The sequence below is a fragment of the Mobula birostris genome, chromosome 26 (assembly GCF_030028105.1).
Source record: "Mobula birostris isolate sMobBir1 chromosome 26, sMobBir1.hap1, whole genome shotgun sequence".
Lineage (NCBI taxonomy): Eukaryota > Metazoa > Chordata > Chondrichthyes > Myliobatiformes > Myliobatidae > Mobula > Mobula birostris.
This window is the reverse complement of record NC_092395.1, coordinates 34,061,785-34,078,971: the sequence shown is the minus strand read 5'-3', so window position 1 is coordinate 34,078,971 and position 17,187 is coordinate 34,061,785. Positions and strand designations below refer to the sequence as shown.

Sequence of the window (17,187 nt, the reverse complement as noted above, 5' to 3'; positions counted from 1 at the left end):
TGGTAACCTTTCACCCGCTGGTTATTATTTAATTACTTATACCTTAAAATATGAAGATTCTAGTTCCAAAGCCCTCCGAAAAAAGGCTGACCTAAAGGTTCGCAGCCTACGGAAAAATTTTCATGTCATTTCTGTTGTAAATGGGCAGCTCTGAATTGTTTTTTAAACTTTAACTCCCAGTTCTAGATTCTCCCATAAGAAAACCCTTTTAACATCCAACTTCAAGATCCTCAGGATTTTTTTATGAATCAACAGTCCCTTCCAACCTCTGGTGAATACAAGCCAAGCTTCAAAACAATCTGCCTATCTATATGACTGCGTCATTCATTCATCCCTTCCCACCTACCTCTCGTTGTCTCCTAGTATTTTCCCTGCAACCATAGGAGATGCAACATTTGTCCTTGACCTCAAATTCATGTGCACCTCTTCCAACCTGGTCTACTGCATTTCACTGCTCACGACATGGCCTCCTCCACATCAGTAAGACCAAATATACACTAGGCGACAGTTTTGCAGATCACCTGTGCTTTGTCTGCAGTGGTTATCTTGAGCTCCGGTTGCATGTCATTTCAGTTCTTCTTCCAATTCCCAAACCAACTGGTACACCCTCTGCTTCATCCACTGCTGCAGTGAGACCAAACACAAACTAAAAGAACACTACCTCATATTTTGCTTGAGTAACTTACAACCCAATAGAATGAACATTGAATTTTACAGTTTGAGCTTATCTCACCAAACCACCCAGGTTTTCTCATCCTCCTTCTGCCCATTACCGCCTCCTCTCACTTCATCTGGTTCCAACTATCATTTACCAGATGCTGTTCTACCTCTCAGCTATACTCGACATCTTTCCCTTTCTCCTCACCTTCCCAACCACCCCCTGGTCCTGATGCAGGGTCTCAATGCAATATGTCATCATATCCCTTTTGGTTCTGCAGATGCTCTTTGATCCAGTTCTTTGAACTGATTATATGTTTAGTTGCCTATTCCAGGTATTATTTCAATAAACCTTCTCTGAAATGTTTCCAACATACTTCTTTAAATAAAGACGAACTTCCAGATGTTACCTCAGCAATGCTTAATATAAATGAAGCACAGCCTCTTTACTTCTGTATTCAATTCCGTTCACAATCAACAATAACATTGTTAGCATTCCAATTATTATTACTCAATTACTCTCCCTCCCCCTCGTACTCCATCCGTTATTTATTTTTATACACACATTTTTTCTCTCACTCTCCTTTTTCTCCTTCTGTCCCTCTGACTATACCCCTTGCCCATCCTCTGGTTCCCCCCCCCACCCCTTGTCTTTCTCCCCAGACCTCCTGTCCCATGATCCTCTCGTATCCCCTTTGCCAATCACCTGTCCAGCTCTTGGCTCCATCCCTCCCCCTCCTGTCTTCTCCAATCATTTTGTATCTCCTCCTCCCCTTCCCACTTTCAAATCTTTTACTAACTCTTCCTTCAGTTAGTCCTGATGAAGGGTCTCGGCCTGAAACGTCGACTGTACCTCTTCCTAGAGATGCTGCCTGGCCTGCTGCGTTCACCAGCAACTTTGATGTGTGTTGCTTGAATTTCCAGCATCTGCAGAATTCCTGTTGTTTACTCAATTACTATTACGTGTTTACAAGCTTTTTGCAAATCATACACCAGGACACTAAGATCCTTCTGCACCTCAAGCTCCGCAATCTCCAAGCACTTTGAATAACATACTTAAAACAATATTTTTCCTGCAAAAATAGGCAACTTCACATCTTCCCACATCCTACTCTATTTACCATATCTTTATCTACTTACTTAACCTATCCATGTCCTTTAGTAACCCCCTTAACAGTACTGTGCAAAAGTCTTAGATACTATCGTACTTTTTCCACAGTACTGAAGTAATTTTATGTATTGCACTGTACTACTGCCACAAAAATAGTTTCATGACATATGTGAGTGATGATAACTGGATTCTTACATAAGCCTGTATTGTGGACTGAGAGTGGGAAGGGGGCAGGGAAAGGAGAATCATGATTGGGAAAAGTAGAAAGGAGCAGGAAGCACCAGAAAGACATTCTGTAATGATGAATAAACCAATTGTTTGGAATCAAATGACCTTGCCTGGTGTCTCAGAGCTGGGTGTGTCTACACCCGTGCTACCCACCCCCCACCCTGGCACTCCTTCTCCGCCATCTGTCCTACACCCCTCATCCAGTGCTCCACCCTCACTATTCCCAACATCTTTTGCTCCCACCAGATTTACAAACTCACTTTCTGCTCCACATTGACAAATACAGCACCATGCAAAAGTCTTAGGCACCCAAGTTATACAAACAGTGGACTAATCAGCGGTGAGAGCAGAGCACAGCGACAAGGTGTCTTGAAAGTTGGCGACGTTTGTTTAAAAGGAGAGCTTCGCAGGCATTCGGGCTCATCCTGGTGCCAAATCAGCAGCGGGAGCAGAGCACAGCAAATTAAATAAAAGTACAGAAGGGACAAGGGGGGGCGGCCATTGTTGGGAGCAGGCCAGTGGTGAGAGTAGGAGTGTCAGGCTTTGGCTCAAAGGAGGCTTCAGCTCGAAAGAGATGTTGGCTCTGGGTAAGTTTCTGTTAAGGTTCCCTTTTTTTTTCCCTTTTTCTTACTGTACCTAGTATAGTAAATGGCCATTGTGTGTTCTTCATGCCAGATGTTGGAATCCTGGGAGACCCAGAGTCTCCCAGGGAACTACATCTGCGTGAAGTGAATCCAGTTCCTTGAAGTGTAATGATTTCTGGAGCAGCAGCTGGATGATCCTTGGCTTGTACGGGAGAGTAAAGAGGTAATCCATCAGAGTTACAGGAAAGTATTATGATTATGATTATGAGGACACGCAGTCCCCTTTTATTGTCATGCATTAAGAAATGATAAAAATGTTTTTCCAGCATGATATCACAAAAACACATAACAAACCGACTTAAAAACTAACAAAAGCCACATAATTATAACATATAGTTACAACACTGCAAAGCAATACCGTAATTTGATAAGAACAGACCATGGCACGGTAAAAGTCTCAAAGTCTCTCGAAAGTCCCATTATCTCACGCAGGCGGTAAACCTCCAGCACCGCCAACTTGCCGGTGCAGCATCCTGGAAGCATCCGACCACAGTCTGACTCAGAGTCTGTCCGAAAAACTCCGAGCCTCCGACCACCTCCTGACACCGAGCACCATCTCTGCCGAGCGCTTTGATCCCGACCCCGGCCCCAGCAACAGGCGATAAGCAAAGCCGAGGATTTGGGGCCCTCGTCTCCGGAGATTCTCAATCGCACAGTAGCAACGGCAGTGAAGCAGGCATTTCAGAAGTTACTCCAGATGTTCCTCTGCGCTTCTCACGGCTGTCTCCATCAAATCTGGATTGTGCACGGCACCCCTAGTTACACATATTGATATCATTTGGAACGGCCACACGCGCTGCGTCGCCCCACCATCTTCTCCTTATAAATCGTAGTCACCCCAAAGTTACAGTAGGCGAGTAGCTGAGTGACTGTCATGAGAAATGGAAATGTGAACAGGCAGCTAGAAGGGCACCCCTGTGGCCATTCCCCTCAATAATAAGTACACCGTTTTGGATACTGTTGTGGGGGATGACTTCGCAGGGAAATGCCATGGAGACCATGTTATTGGCACTGAGCATGGGTCCATGGTACAGAAGGGAAAGAGGGAGAAGAGGGGAGCAGTAGTGATAGGGGACTCAATAGTCAGAGGAACATACGGGAGATTCTGTGGATGCCAATGGTCCACCCGGATGCTATGTTGTCTTCCAGATGTCAGCGTCAGGGACGTCTTGGATTGCATCCACAGCATTTTGGAGAGGGAGGGAGAACAGTCACACTTTGGTACATATTGGTACCAATGACATAGGAAGTTAAAGCAAAGTCGTCCTGAAGAGAGAATTGAGGGAGGTAGGCAGAAATCTGAGAAGCAGAACCTCCAGGGGAGTAATCACTGGATACCTACCTGAACCACACACCAGTGAGGGTAGAAACAGGATGATTTCACAGGTATGTATGTGGCTGAGAAGCTGGTGCAAAGGACAGGGCTTCAGGTCCTTAGGTGATTGGGTTCTCTTCTTGGGGAGGTATGACCTGTAGAAAAGTGACAGTTTGCACCTGAACCAAGGGGGGGGGCAATATTCTCCCGGGCAGGTTTGTCAGAGCTGTTGAGGAAGGTTTAAAGTAATTTGGCAGGGGGTGAGAGCTGGAGTTAAAGGACTCAGGATAGGACGGATAGTAAAAAAGCAAGGATAGCCTGCAGTCAGACTGTTAGGAAGGGCAGGCAGATGATAGGACAAAATTGCAGCCAGCAGGTTGAGTATCAGTGCATTAGGGATGCAGAATCAAAAAGGGTAGCAAATACAGTACTCAAAAGCTATATCTGAATGCATTCAGGTAAGAAATAAGATGGATGATCCTGTTGCACTATTACAGATTGTCAGGTATGATGTTGTGGCTGAAGGGGGTTGTAGTCGGGATCTGAATATCCTAGGTTACAGTTGTATTAGAGGGATAGGAGGCAGGCAAAGGGGGTGGTGTGGCTCTGCTGGTAAAGGATGGCATCAAATCAGTAGAAAGATGTGACATAGGACAGGAAGATGTTGAATCTTTGAGGGTTGAGTTAAGAAACTACAAGGGTAAAAGGGCCCTGATGGCAGTTATATACAGGCCTCCCAACAGTAGCTGGGATGTGGACCACAGAATAAAACAGGAAATAAGAAAGGTGTGTCAAAAGGAAATATTATGATAGTCATGGGAGATTTTAACGTGCAGGTCAATTGGGAAAATCAAGTTGGTAATAGATCTCAAGAGGGGGAGTTTATTCAATGCCTACGAAATGGCTTTCTAAAGCAGCTTGTTGTTGAGCCTACCAGGGGTTCAGCTATTTTGGATTGGGTATTATGTAATGAACCAGAGGTGATTAGGGAGCTTGAGGTAAAATAACCCTTAGGAGACAATGATCACAATGTGATTGAGTTCAACTTGAAATTTGATAGGGAGAAAGTAAAGTCTGATGGAACAGTATTTCAGTGGAGTACAGGAAATTACAGTGGCATGATAGGAGGAGTTGGCCGAAGTAAACTGGAAGGAGATGCTGGCAGGGATGACAGCAGAGCAGCAATGGCTTGAGTTTCTAGAAAAACTGAGGAAGGTGCAGGACAGATGTATTCCAAAAACAAAGAAATACTCAAATGGCAAAATATTACCACCATGGCTGACATGGGAAGTCAAAGCTAATGTAAAACCAAACGAGAGGCATACAACAAAGCAAAAATTAATGAGAAGACAGAGGATTGGGAAGCTTTTAAAAACCTACAGAGAGCAACTAAAATTATCATTAGGTGGGAAAAGATGAAATATGAAAGCAAGCCAGCAAGCCAAACAATAGCAAAGTGGATAGTAAAAGCTTTTTCAAGTATTTAAAAAATAAAAGAGATAAGAGTAGATATAGGACCGCTAGAATATGAGGCCAGGAAATAATAATGAGGACAAGGAGATGGCAGATTAACTAAATGAGTATTTTGCATCAGCCTTTACTGTGGAAGACAGAGGTTGAAGGGTGTAAGAGAAGAGAAGTGAGTGCAGTTTCTATTACAAGGGAGAAGATGATCAAAAAGCTGAAAGAGCTAAAAGTACACAAGTCACCTGGACCAGAAGAACTGTACCTTAGGGTTCTGAAAGAGGTAGCGGTAGAGACTGTGGAGGCATTGGTAATGATCTTTCAAAAATCATTGGACTCTGGCAATGGTGCCAGAGGACAGGAAAATTGCAAATGTCACTCCACCCTTTAACAAGGGAGTAAGGCAACAGAAAGGAAATTATAGACCAGTTAGCCTGACCTCAGTGGTTGGAAAGATGTTGGAGTCAATTATTAAGGATGAGGTTCTGGTGTACTTGGTGACAGAGGACAAGATCAAACAAAGTCAGCATGGTTTCCTTCAGGGAAAATCTTGCTTGACGAACCCGTTGGAATTCTCTGAGGAGATTACAAGTAGGATAGATAAAGAGGATGCAGTGGATGTTGTATATTTAGAGTTTAAGAGGGCCTTTGACAAGGTGCCACACATGAAGCTGCTTACCAAGTTAAGACCCCATGGTGTTGTAGAAAAGTTACTGGCGCGGTAAGAGCATTGGCTGATTAGTAGGAGGCAGTGAGTGCGAATAAAAGGATCCTTTTCTGGTTGGCTGCCAGTGACTAGTGGTGTTCCGCGGGGTTTGGTGTTGGGACTGCTTCTTTTTATGCTGTATATCAATGACTTAGATGATGGCATAGATGGCTTTGTTGCCAAGTTTTCAATTGATATGAAAACTAGTGGAGGAGCAGGTGGTGTTGAGGAAACAGGTAGGCTGCAAAAGGAGACAGATTAGGAGAATGGGCAAGAAAGCAGCAAATGAAATACAATGTTGGATGGTAGTAGAAATAAATGTGCAGACTATTTTCTAAATGTGGAGAAAATCCAAAAACCTGAGATGCAAAGGGACTTGGGAGTTCTTGTGCAGAACGTACTAAAGGTTAACTTCCAGGTTAAGTCAGTGGTGAGGAGGGCAAATGCAATGTTAACATTCATTTCACGAGGTCTAGAATATAAGAACAGGGATGTGATGCTGAGGCTTTATACGGCACCAGTGAGGCCTCACCTTGACTACTGTGAACAATTTGGACTCCTCATCTAAGAAAAGGTGTGCTGGCATTGGATAGGGTTCAAAGGAGGTTCACAAGGATGATTCCATGAATGAAAGGGTTATCATACAAGGACACTTGATGGCTCTGTGTCTGTACTTGCTGGAATTTAGAAGGATGGGGGAGGGGGAATCTCATTGAAATGTTTCGAATGTTGAAAGGCCTAGACAGAGTAGATGTGGAAAGGATGTCTCCCGTGGCAGGGGAGTCTTGGACAAGAGGGCACAGCATCAGGATAGAGGACATCCATTTAAAACAGAGCCATGGAGAAATTTCTTTAACCAGAGGGTGGTGAATTTATGGGAATTGTTACCACAGGCAGCTGTGGAGGTCAGGTTGTTGGGTGTATTTAAGATAGAGATTGATAGGTTCTTGATTGGACACGGCATCAAAGGTTACGGGGAGAAGGCTGGGGAGTGGTGCTAAGGAGGGAAAAAAAGGATCAGCCATGATTGAATGGCGGAGCAGACTCGATGGGCCAATGGCCTAATTCTGCTTCTGTGCCTTACGGTTTTATACAGTAGGTGCCTAAGATTTTTGCACAGTACTGCAAGAGCACTTTATGACTATTTAAGTTTACTGTATATGTCAGCAGCAAATCTAACAAGCATTCCTTCCTCACCTTCATCGATGTAAATAGTAAAATGTTAAGGCTGCTGCACTGATTTGCATGGAATGCAACTTGTTATACATTGCCAACCAGAAAGAGAACCATCCGAATTTGCTCCCTTTTTTCCTATTAGCCAGCCAATCTATTCATACCAAAGTATCTCCTTCTCCATGAGATATTGTTTTTTTTTTTTGAAATCTTTGATGCAACAATTATCAAATGGTTCCTGGAAATCTTAGTAGATCCATTTGTTCCCTTTAATCTATAGCAGAGAGCTGAAGCACAGAAACTGGCCCTACTCACTTACTTTAATCCAACATTAATTTCTGCCCCGATTTTACCATTCACCTGCACATGAGGGTCATACCTATCTGTACATCTTTGCCTTGTGGGAGGAAACCAGAACATCCAATACTCACAGTCAGAGGAACAATGTGAAAAGTTCATATGCAAAGTCAGGGTTGAACCTGGGTCTTTGGAATTGAGGAAGCAGCTCTACTAGCTGCACCATCATGCTATTCAAATCATTCCTCAAAGAATTCCAATTGCTGGGTCAAACATGAGTTCCCTCTCTCTACATTGTGCTGTACAATTTGCTCTACTACCTTTCATGTTTTTAGAATGTCTCCAGTAATCACTTGTAACATTTCCCTATGACAGTCGTTAAAATGATCTGCAGTTTTCTGCTCTCTGCCACCTTCCCTTTTTAAAACAGGAGTTATGTTTTCTATTTTTTAAATCTAAAAGAATCTTGCTGACATGAAAATAAATAGAAAATTAATATTAATGCTACAAATTATCTCATTAGCTACTTCTTTCCAGACCATAGTATGAAATCTATCAGATCTGGAATATTGCCACTATCAGCTCTAAGATATACCCCATACCACTTTTCTGATGATTGTAATTTTCCTGATTCTCTCCTTTCCTTCTAACTCCTGACAGAAAGATAGTTTTTGAACATTATTGTATCATCTTGTGAAGATGTATGCAGAATAATTGTTTATTTACTCTCAGTGTTTTCCATTAATTTCCTTCATCTCACTTTCTGTTGGGCCAATATTTGTTAATTCTGTTCTTCATATTAACCCAACAGTAACCACAATTAAGTTTGTTAACAAAGAGATCTCCAGGCAGGAGAGAACTGCATGGCCAAATAAAGAGAACAGGAGAAAGCAGCTTCCATCATGTCAAGCCAACATTGCTGAGTACCAGTGAATCACCTGTTCTCTGTCTGCTCCACCTTGATAGTTGCTTAGAATAGCACAATGAACCCATTGCGGCAGCCTTTGTCCAACTAATTCTTCTAGTCTAAATGTAAATTAAAATTAAAATCCCCTCATGATAATTAGCATTCCTTTCTGACAAGCTCCCATTATTCTTTCCTATTTACTCTATCTTACAATGGGGGTCTAAATACTAATTCAACGTGTGACTTGTCTTTATTCACCTCATTGCTTTCAAAATCAGTTCTACATCCAGGTTTCCCTAAAATGAGATTACCCTCTCTTGGTGCCAAGACTATCATTAATTAACAGAACAACCTTTCCACCTTTTCCAAGTTTCCTGTTCTTCCTAAATATCATATACCTTTAATATTCTGGAACTAATCTATATCATCCTGCAGCCAAGTCTCCATAATGTCAATTATTTCCGTTTAAGCGTTCTGTTCATCGGTTTTGAATAGTGTATATTGTGATATAAAGCCTTTGGTTTTGTCCTTTTATTATTTTCAAAACCTCTTGTCTCATCTTTTGACTAATTCCTGAAGTTGTACTCTGTCTTCCTGCCATAGTATCTTGAGCACCTTTAGACTTAATTTAAATTGGTATCAATGTTGGCTAAAGCTCCTTGACAGACAATTAAACCTCATGGATCTTGTAAACAGGGAATTTTATCTCCTTATGGTATTAGTACAGCATTAGTCAGGCAGTGAGTAAAATTCCCTCTCATCATTCATTGGCAGACATGGAGCCTTAAATCATATTTATTTATTTAGAAATATAGCATGGTAACAAGCCGTCCCAGCCTAAGGAGCCCAGGCCACCCAATTACACCCATATGACCAATTAACCTAACTTGTACTTCTTTGGAATGTTGGAGGACACTAGAGGACGGAGGATGAAATCCATGCGGTCATAAGAAGAGCATACAAGCCCCCTACAGACAGTGGTGAAAATGAACCCGGGTTGCTGGCATTGTAATAGTGTTTGTTAACTGCTGCCCACAAAATGAACCAGTGCATCATATTTCAATTTTCTGCACACTCAGCAGTAAATTGGGAGCAACCTGGGAGCTCATGCTTGCTAAGTCTGAAGCGGTAGATGTAACTTTGTAGTAGACCATCAGATTACCCCATCAGTTTGGACAAGACCTCACTCACACTTCAATACACTGTGCCTGCTCCCAAGTAATAATGCATTGCTTTGGAAAGCCGGTTACTTGAGAAACTTAACTTAGCCATTCAGTTACACAGTATTTTCACATTTGTTTGATCTTTGTATGCAATAAAGACAATAGAGTGTGGTTACTATAGCAATATAACTCACAGCTTAATACAGTTAAAACAGCTCGATAATTGACAGTGTGAGGTATTCCCAATATTTATTTTATAACAGAAATAAATATAAAAATGTCTAATAAATGTATTTCAAATTTTACTACCTTGTAACCATGAAGAATATTGTGCAAGGGATAAAAGAAGAAATGCACTTTTCTCCAGGAATCAATAACTGAATGGCTGAGAGCATATCTCAAATATATATAAAATGAAGCTTATGGGGAAAGAAAGGCACAAGCAACCAGCCTTAAGATACTCAAATTATCCAAATATTTGGTCCTACAGTTAGTAGTAGTGAATGCAAAGGTCTATTAAAATATGCAAAGGAGGATAATTGTGATAATACTACAGATCAATTTTTCAGGATCTTAAGGATTCTGCTGAAGGCTGGGAACTTGCGGTCACATCGTTTTAGAGTATTAAAAGTAAATAATAAATACCTTTGTAGGCACATTCAATATTTCAGATCAATTCCTTTCATTATGACTGCAATACATGCACTAGGTATTTAAAAGCTGCATGATCTCAGACTTTTTACCACAAATCAAGGAGAGCTTAGTTTTGAAAAGTCATAAAAGAATAGGGCAAGTGAAGCTAGTGGGTTTGGAAGGGTGTTGTGCATAATAACTGTTTGATCTTCTTTGCATGGTTGCTGAATAGTTCTAAACACATCTGCTCGAAGTTCTCAAGGACACTGCCTATATGTAAAGTTGTATGTAGGACAATTGTATGTACAGGTCGACCTTCTATAATCTGGCACCATTGGGACCTGAGGAGTGCCGGATTAGTGAAAATGCCGAATTACAGAAGGATCACATTAAGCAATAGCTAACCACCTCATCATACCTTTAAAAGATGAAAGGACCCAAAGGCTCATTTAATGTCAGAGAAATGTATACAATATACATCCTGAAATGCTTTTTCTTTGCAACCATCTACGAAAACAGAGGAGTGCCCCAAAGAATGAATGACAGTTAAATGTTAGAACCCCTAAGTACCCCCCCCCCCGCTCGTAAGCGGCAGCGGGCAGCAATCTCCCCTCTCCCACCGGAAAAAAATAAAGCGCACCCACTACCAGCACTCAAGTGTGAGCTAAGCGACAGCAAAGACACAGACTTGCAGTTACCCCAACGACTACATTGAACTCGCAGTTACTGAGGGAATCCTCGTTAGTTTCTTTTCCTCCGCTTAGTAATATACTTAAATTCAGTGGATCACCACGTCTGATCTAAGGTGGTAGGCAGAAGAGAATGGAGTGCCGGCTGGACGATGCCGGAGGGCAGTGCGCAACTGCTGGCAGGCAGGTGAGACGGGCAGGTGCCGGGCGGCCGTGCCTCACGCAAATGATATTAATAAATGCAGGAAAACAAGCAGGAATTGCCTGTCTGTGCTTACAAGAGGTCGCCAACACATGAATAGAAGTAGCGTAACCAAAACAGTGCGCAGCAGAGTGGTATGGTGGCCCGGAAAATTCGAAATTACAGTTGCGCGGAAAATTTTAAATCAGTGCGGATTATCAAAGGAACCGGATTACAGGTAGTCGGATTAGTGAAAGTCGACCTGTACTACTATTAGTAGACCATAGGTCTTTTTTTAAGGAAAAAGAAAATTGGTCAGCAAATGGCACAACTAAGGTCCCAATTTAAAAATAAACAATCACTCTTTTGATCTAACAAAAGGACATTAAATATACCATGATGATGAAATAACAAAGCTAGAGTAACACACAAATTTTAAATATATCCTTCCTCGCTATACTATTAAACAAAAAACCCTTTTGATTTAAAATGAGAAAAAAACTGAGATCATAAAGCTTTTGAATAGTTTTCTGTACAGTAATGGCATTGTAAAATACCATTATTAAAATCTCTCTCATACCCAAAGTCATGCATCCTATGTTAGTGCTGAGTTGAATATTCATTGCACATCAAATATCTGATACATGCACTTTTACTATTTAGAAACAGATACTCAACATTGACAAAAGAGAATAAGAGTTATTTCAGAGTTCAGTAATATATTAACTCAATTAGTATTGTTATATTAAGAGAAAAGCAGAAAGAGAATGTCAATGAATAAGTAATTACCATTTGTCGTACATATTCGACTCAGTACTAATTCTCCATAATACCACACCTGCCGAGGCACCTATACTTATACCGAACTCAGAAAGGAACAGGACATTACACTTACAGTTTCACTCTCGCCATCTGAAACTGAACGGACGTGAGAACCATAGTGAAGGGGAGAGTAAATCCAGGCCCTCTCTTCTGTACACTGAATAATCGGAATCAACAGGAGACACAAAACAGAAACAATGGAAAGCAACGAAAATGGGAAAGAAGAAAGTAACTGCAGGTGAGAAACAAGTTATACATTATATGAATTTCCAGATAAAGTATGTTTAAAGGAAGGCCAAAACAAACACATCAGCAGAGCTGCAGAAAATGACATAAACCTTCTATTCTGGTACAGTAGCTTGCATGTGACTTAACCACAAAAAAATTATAGTGTAAAATGTTCTTAAAAGTGAATATTTTGCCTCATTTTATCACATCAAACTAAAAGTATAAAAAGCCAATAAACAAAATCTGCATTCAAGATGAATACGTATGTTTCTTCTGAGGTAATGGCTAATGACTACTTCATCCTTCGTTCTCTAATATTAGTACAAGAAAATTAGCAGCACAATAAAAATTAATCGAGCAAAGAAAATTATCCTTCAAAAGTAAATTATTTGTGCTAAGAAACTATTAAATGGTACTGGTTCAGTTTTAAAAGATTGCTAAATATTTTACATTAATAATGTTTAATTGGAATACATTGCTGCTATGTACAGAGGTATATTGTACCACTATACCTATTTTTGGACAAGAACAAAGATTTACAAAATTATTTGTCAGTACAAAAGGCAATTAGAAAGAATATTCCAAAATTAATATCATGCCTGTGTTCAGTTAGGTGGTCCTGGCCAGACTAATAGGGGAGCTACTATACAACTAGGTCCTTGTGTACACTGGACGTGAACGAGAGGTACAGTCTGTGAATAAGTTGGAATTGTTAGCAAGTAAGTTGGGAGAAAATGAGCAAGTGAGCTGGGAGAAGTAGTAAGTGTTTGTGTACACTTATGAGCAGAGGGGTACTAACTAAATTTTAATTTTTTTATCCCTCTTTAAGGAAATGCAACAAAAGCGCTCTCTTACTCCAACTGTTTATTTTTGAGGGGTGGCATTCTTCTGATTCACTAAATATTAGTAATATCAAAAGGAGAAAATGCACTACTAATATTTTGAAGTGCTGTAGATTATCTCCATGTAGAATATACTGGGCCTTCACGCAAGATTACTAAAAATCTGCCTTCCTCATCACAAATACTACTTTGATCTCTAACTAGCTCCAGCATTTTCCATTTTTATTTCAAATTTCCAATATCTGCAGTTTTTTGCATTTCTAATCAAGTAACAAAATGATCTGATGACTGGAAAAAAACTATCAGGTCCAGGATGGATATTCTGTTCTACAATTGCTATAGCTTTTAAACAATGGTGTATTGATAGTTTGTCCATCAGACAATACTTTTTGAAGAATATAAAAATACATAAAGATAAACCCATTTGTTCTTGACCATTACAATGACTGTAAAAATTGCAAACTTTTGCCTAGACAAAATTGAAACAGATAAGGAAAATATAATACGCAAGACATTTCTATGGTAGCCAAGATGCTATTTACGTATATAAACAAACTACGGACAAAATAGCGGATTGAGAAATCCAATCATTTTTCAAGCTGACTTAGGAAAGAATTCAAATTACATTTCACCATTCCTTTGTATGATTAAACTTTGAATCTGCCAGTAATTCTATTTATGTCTTGTGAAATAAAAGCAGATGAACAAAACAAATGCGTGAATGAAAACTTTTGATATATTGCATCAATATAACCTCTGGGGGGAAATGTGTCACTCTCATTACCTTATGAGATTAAGCCTCTGAATTTTAGCATCTAATACACCAACTTTAGCACTGATAACGCAGAAGTCACTTTCTTCTTCTTCAGCATTCTCGTGGAGTTCCATGTTCTTTGGGTTCTAAGCAGGCTAATGAAGCCAATGTTGTATCCAGTCTTTATTACAGGTGAAGGAGATTCTTGATCAGGTGGGTGATCACCTTCTAGCTACCACACACAAAATGCTGGAGGAACTCAGCAGGTGAGGCAGCATTGATGGAAATGAATAAACAGTTGACATTTCAGGCCGAGACCCTTTTTTAGGACTGGAAAGAAAGAGGAAAACACCAGAGTAACGAGGTGGGTAGCAAGGGTGAAGAGCTGGAGAGGAAGGAACCTGATAGCAGAGGGGAGTGGACTATGGGGAAAGGGAAGAAGGAGGAGCTCCAGAGGGAGGTGACAGGCAGGTAACAAGAAGTAAGAGGCGAGAGTGAGGAAAAGAAGAGGGGAGGGGGAGAGAAAAAAAATTACTGGAAGGAACCAATGTTCATGCCATTGGGTTGGAGGCAATTGTTTTGTTTATCCGCTTTTATTTCACAAGATATAAATAGAATTACTGGCAGATTCAAAGTTTAATCATACAAAGGGATGGTGAAATATAATTTGAATTCTTTCCTAAGTCAGCTTGAAAAATGATTGGATTTCTCAATCCACTATTTTGTCCATAGTTTACTTATATAGGGTTGTTGCTCCTCCACCTGGAGTGTCTTCAACATGGCACAAGAGGAGGCCATGGACCAACATTTCGGAACAGGAAAGGGAATCGGAATTAAAAGTGGCTAGCCACTGGGAAATTCCGCTTTTGGTGGATGGAATTGAGGTGTACAACAAATTGGTCCACCATTTTAAACTGGGCCTCATCAATGTACAGGAGGCACACTGGGAGCACTGGATACAATAAACGACTCCAACAGATTTTCAGGTGAAGTTTAAGGACTGTTTGGGGCCCTGAATTAACATAAGGGAGGATGTGAATGGGAAGGTGCAGCACTAAGGCCACTTGCAAGGATAACTGCCAGGAGGTAGCTCAGTGGGGACTGATGAATGGATAAGGGAATCATAGAGGGAAGCCTTATCCTGGGAACGGACGTGGCAGAGATGAAGGAACTGAGAAAAATGAATAGCATTTGTACAGGAGACAGGGTGTGAAGAGGTATAGTTAAGATAGCTATGGGAATTAGTAGGTTTATAAAAGTTGTCGGTAGACAGTTCAGCTACCCCTTCCTCAATCTTTTTATTCTGGGATCTATCCCTTCTCTTCCAGTCCTGAAGAAGGGTCTTGGCCTGAAACATCAACAGCTTATTCAATTCCATTGATACTGCCTGACCCGTTTGAGTTCCTCCGACATTTTGTGTGTGTTGCTTTGGATTTCCATCTGCATTATTTCTTGTGTTTTTAGTCCGCACACTGTTCTATTTCTGTTGGCTTCTGTGTCTTCCAGATGATAAGACTCAAGATTTACAGTATCATCCTGACACCTCCTTTCCCCAGTTTGAATAGATATGTGCCACAGATATTAAAAAGTCAGAGGGATGTTACTTTTTTTTTCCACGAAGGCTTTGAAAATATCTTGGCTGCATTACGGTATAAATGGATAACCCTTTTGTGCATTTTTTAAAACTTTATTCTATGTTCCTAATCCTAATTCTTGTGGTTTCAAGAAGACTAATTTAAAACTTTTACAAAGATGGAAGAGATTGGAACTAAAATTAAAAATAGAGACACTGAACAAAGAACATTGAAATTTAAATAAAAAGAACCAACTTACACTCTCATCAGAAACTGAAGTGGCTTGGGAACGACTGCGTTGTGGAGAATAAATCCAGTACATTCCATCCGTAAACTGGATGGTAAGAGAAAAACATGGCACACATATAGGAAAGGAGGAAGTGATGGCGAAAAGAATTAAAATAATATTAGTGATGAAATCAAAGAAAAATACATGTAAAGTGATAATGGCATTGTTCTGATGCTGCTTAACCTGCTAAAACATCTCTGCAAACAAAGTTTGAATATCAGCCCAATTGTTCAAATGTTAAAACAGTTTGCAAACCTGAACATTTTGGAACTATGGCTTCTCATAAGAATGGAATTGTTTTTATGTTTCCAAAATGATGTTTTCCGATCTGGCTTAGATGTCTGCAGAAGGATATGTGTTCTTATAAAAAAGCTGCTCATTTAAAGCTTAATAAAGTCAAGCAGACATAAGACTAAAGCAGAAATCAAAATCTTTTGAGGTCTAACTACTATGTGCTAATTAGATAAAGTGGAGTGAGAAATAGTGAAAGGAAGATGACAAAAGGAAAAAGGAATATAAACGATTTTAAGTAAAATCCTTCACAAAAGAGTGCCCATACTGATTTCACACAAGCAATGATCAGTTTATCCTATACAGAAATATGTAAACTGGGGTGATGTAAACTGCTTTACACGAATAATTAATCTTTAACAGTGAGACAGCAGAAAAAAACAGCAGCGTTATAAAACCATTTGCTAAACTAGTTAACCTGTAACAGATTCCAAGGCAACAAACATCACTTCTGCAAAAATTGCTTCAGCATTCAATGCCGGAGAAGTGTAGTTTCATATTCACATTTAGGTTATAAACCATATCTGAAAATATCTGCACAAAACTACAGCACTCCGATACAGGAACTCTGGTTCTATCCCTGTATCTCTACGGAACTTTGAAACTCTTATGTGAAGATGTGAAAAAGCAGCAGTCCCAAATTTTCTCAATTATTGACTGCATTTCTACATACTCCTGAGTTTCCTTGCACTTGCATTTGCCACACCCATATCAAATTAAACAATGGAGGTTCAGCAACCAAAACCAAGTCAAAGAACATTTACATCTACATGTTGCAACGGGGCATAGGGAGTGGACCCAAGTGCAGGACACAGGCACGGAGACTTGACATGGAGTAGCTCATGAAGTGACAACGGCCTGCAAGCACCTAGCTGGACACGAAGAGACAGAATACCCAACCCGGAGTAGCGGTAAACAGCAGGACCTACTCAGCTGGAAACGAGGCGATCAAATCTAACAACAGACAATCCATATCTTGACATGGAGACGGACTTGGACTTGACTTGGAGTCAAAGCCAGGACTTGGACTTGACTTGGACTCAGAGCCTGGACTTGGACTTGACCTGGACACATAGCCTGGACTTAAACTTGACTTGGACTCGAGCCTGGACTTGGACACCGAGCCACAAAACCAAACAATGACAGACAATTCGTATCGCAGCTTGGAGCAGCGGCAAACAGCCTGCAATACTCAGCTGGACACAAGATGACAAAAACG

General features: G+C 40.5%; 1 protein-coding gene across 9 annotated transcripts in view; it reads right to left on the bottom strand.

Moving 5' to 3' along the window:
* The window catches only part of LOC140188322 (phosphatidylinositol 4-phosphate 5-kinase type-1 gamma-like), a 178,990-nt gene that overhangs the window by 12,253 nt on the left and 149,550 nt on the right, over positions 1 to 17,187 (bottom strand). For 2 of the 9 annotated variants that reach the window (XM_072244446.1, XM_072244447.1), the window contains 3 exons: positions 15,648 to 15,722; positions 12,064 to 12,147; positions 2,909 to 3,395 (listed from right to left, as the gene is read on the bottom strand). The exons of 1 other annotated variant lie outside the window; for it this stretch is intronic. In XM_072244446.1, the coding sequence (XP_072100547.1) occupies positions 3,285 to 3,395; positions 12,064 to 12,147; positions 15,648 to 15,722 (270 nt within the window). In that variant the 3' untranslated portion in view covers positions 2,909 to 3,284. 6 more of the 9 variants (XM_072244450.1, XM_072244449.1, XM_072244452.1 and 3 more) reach the window with 6 other exon arrangements.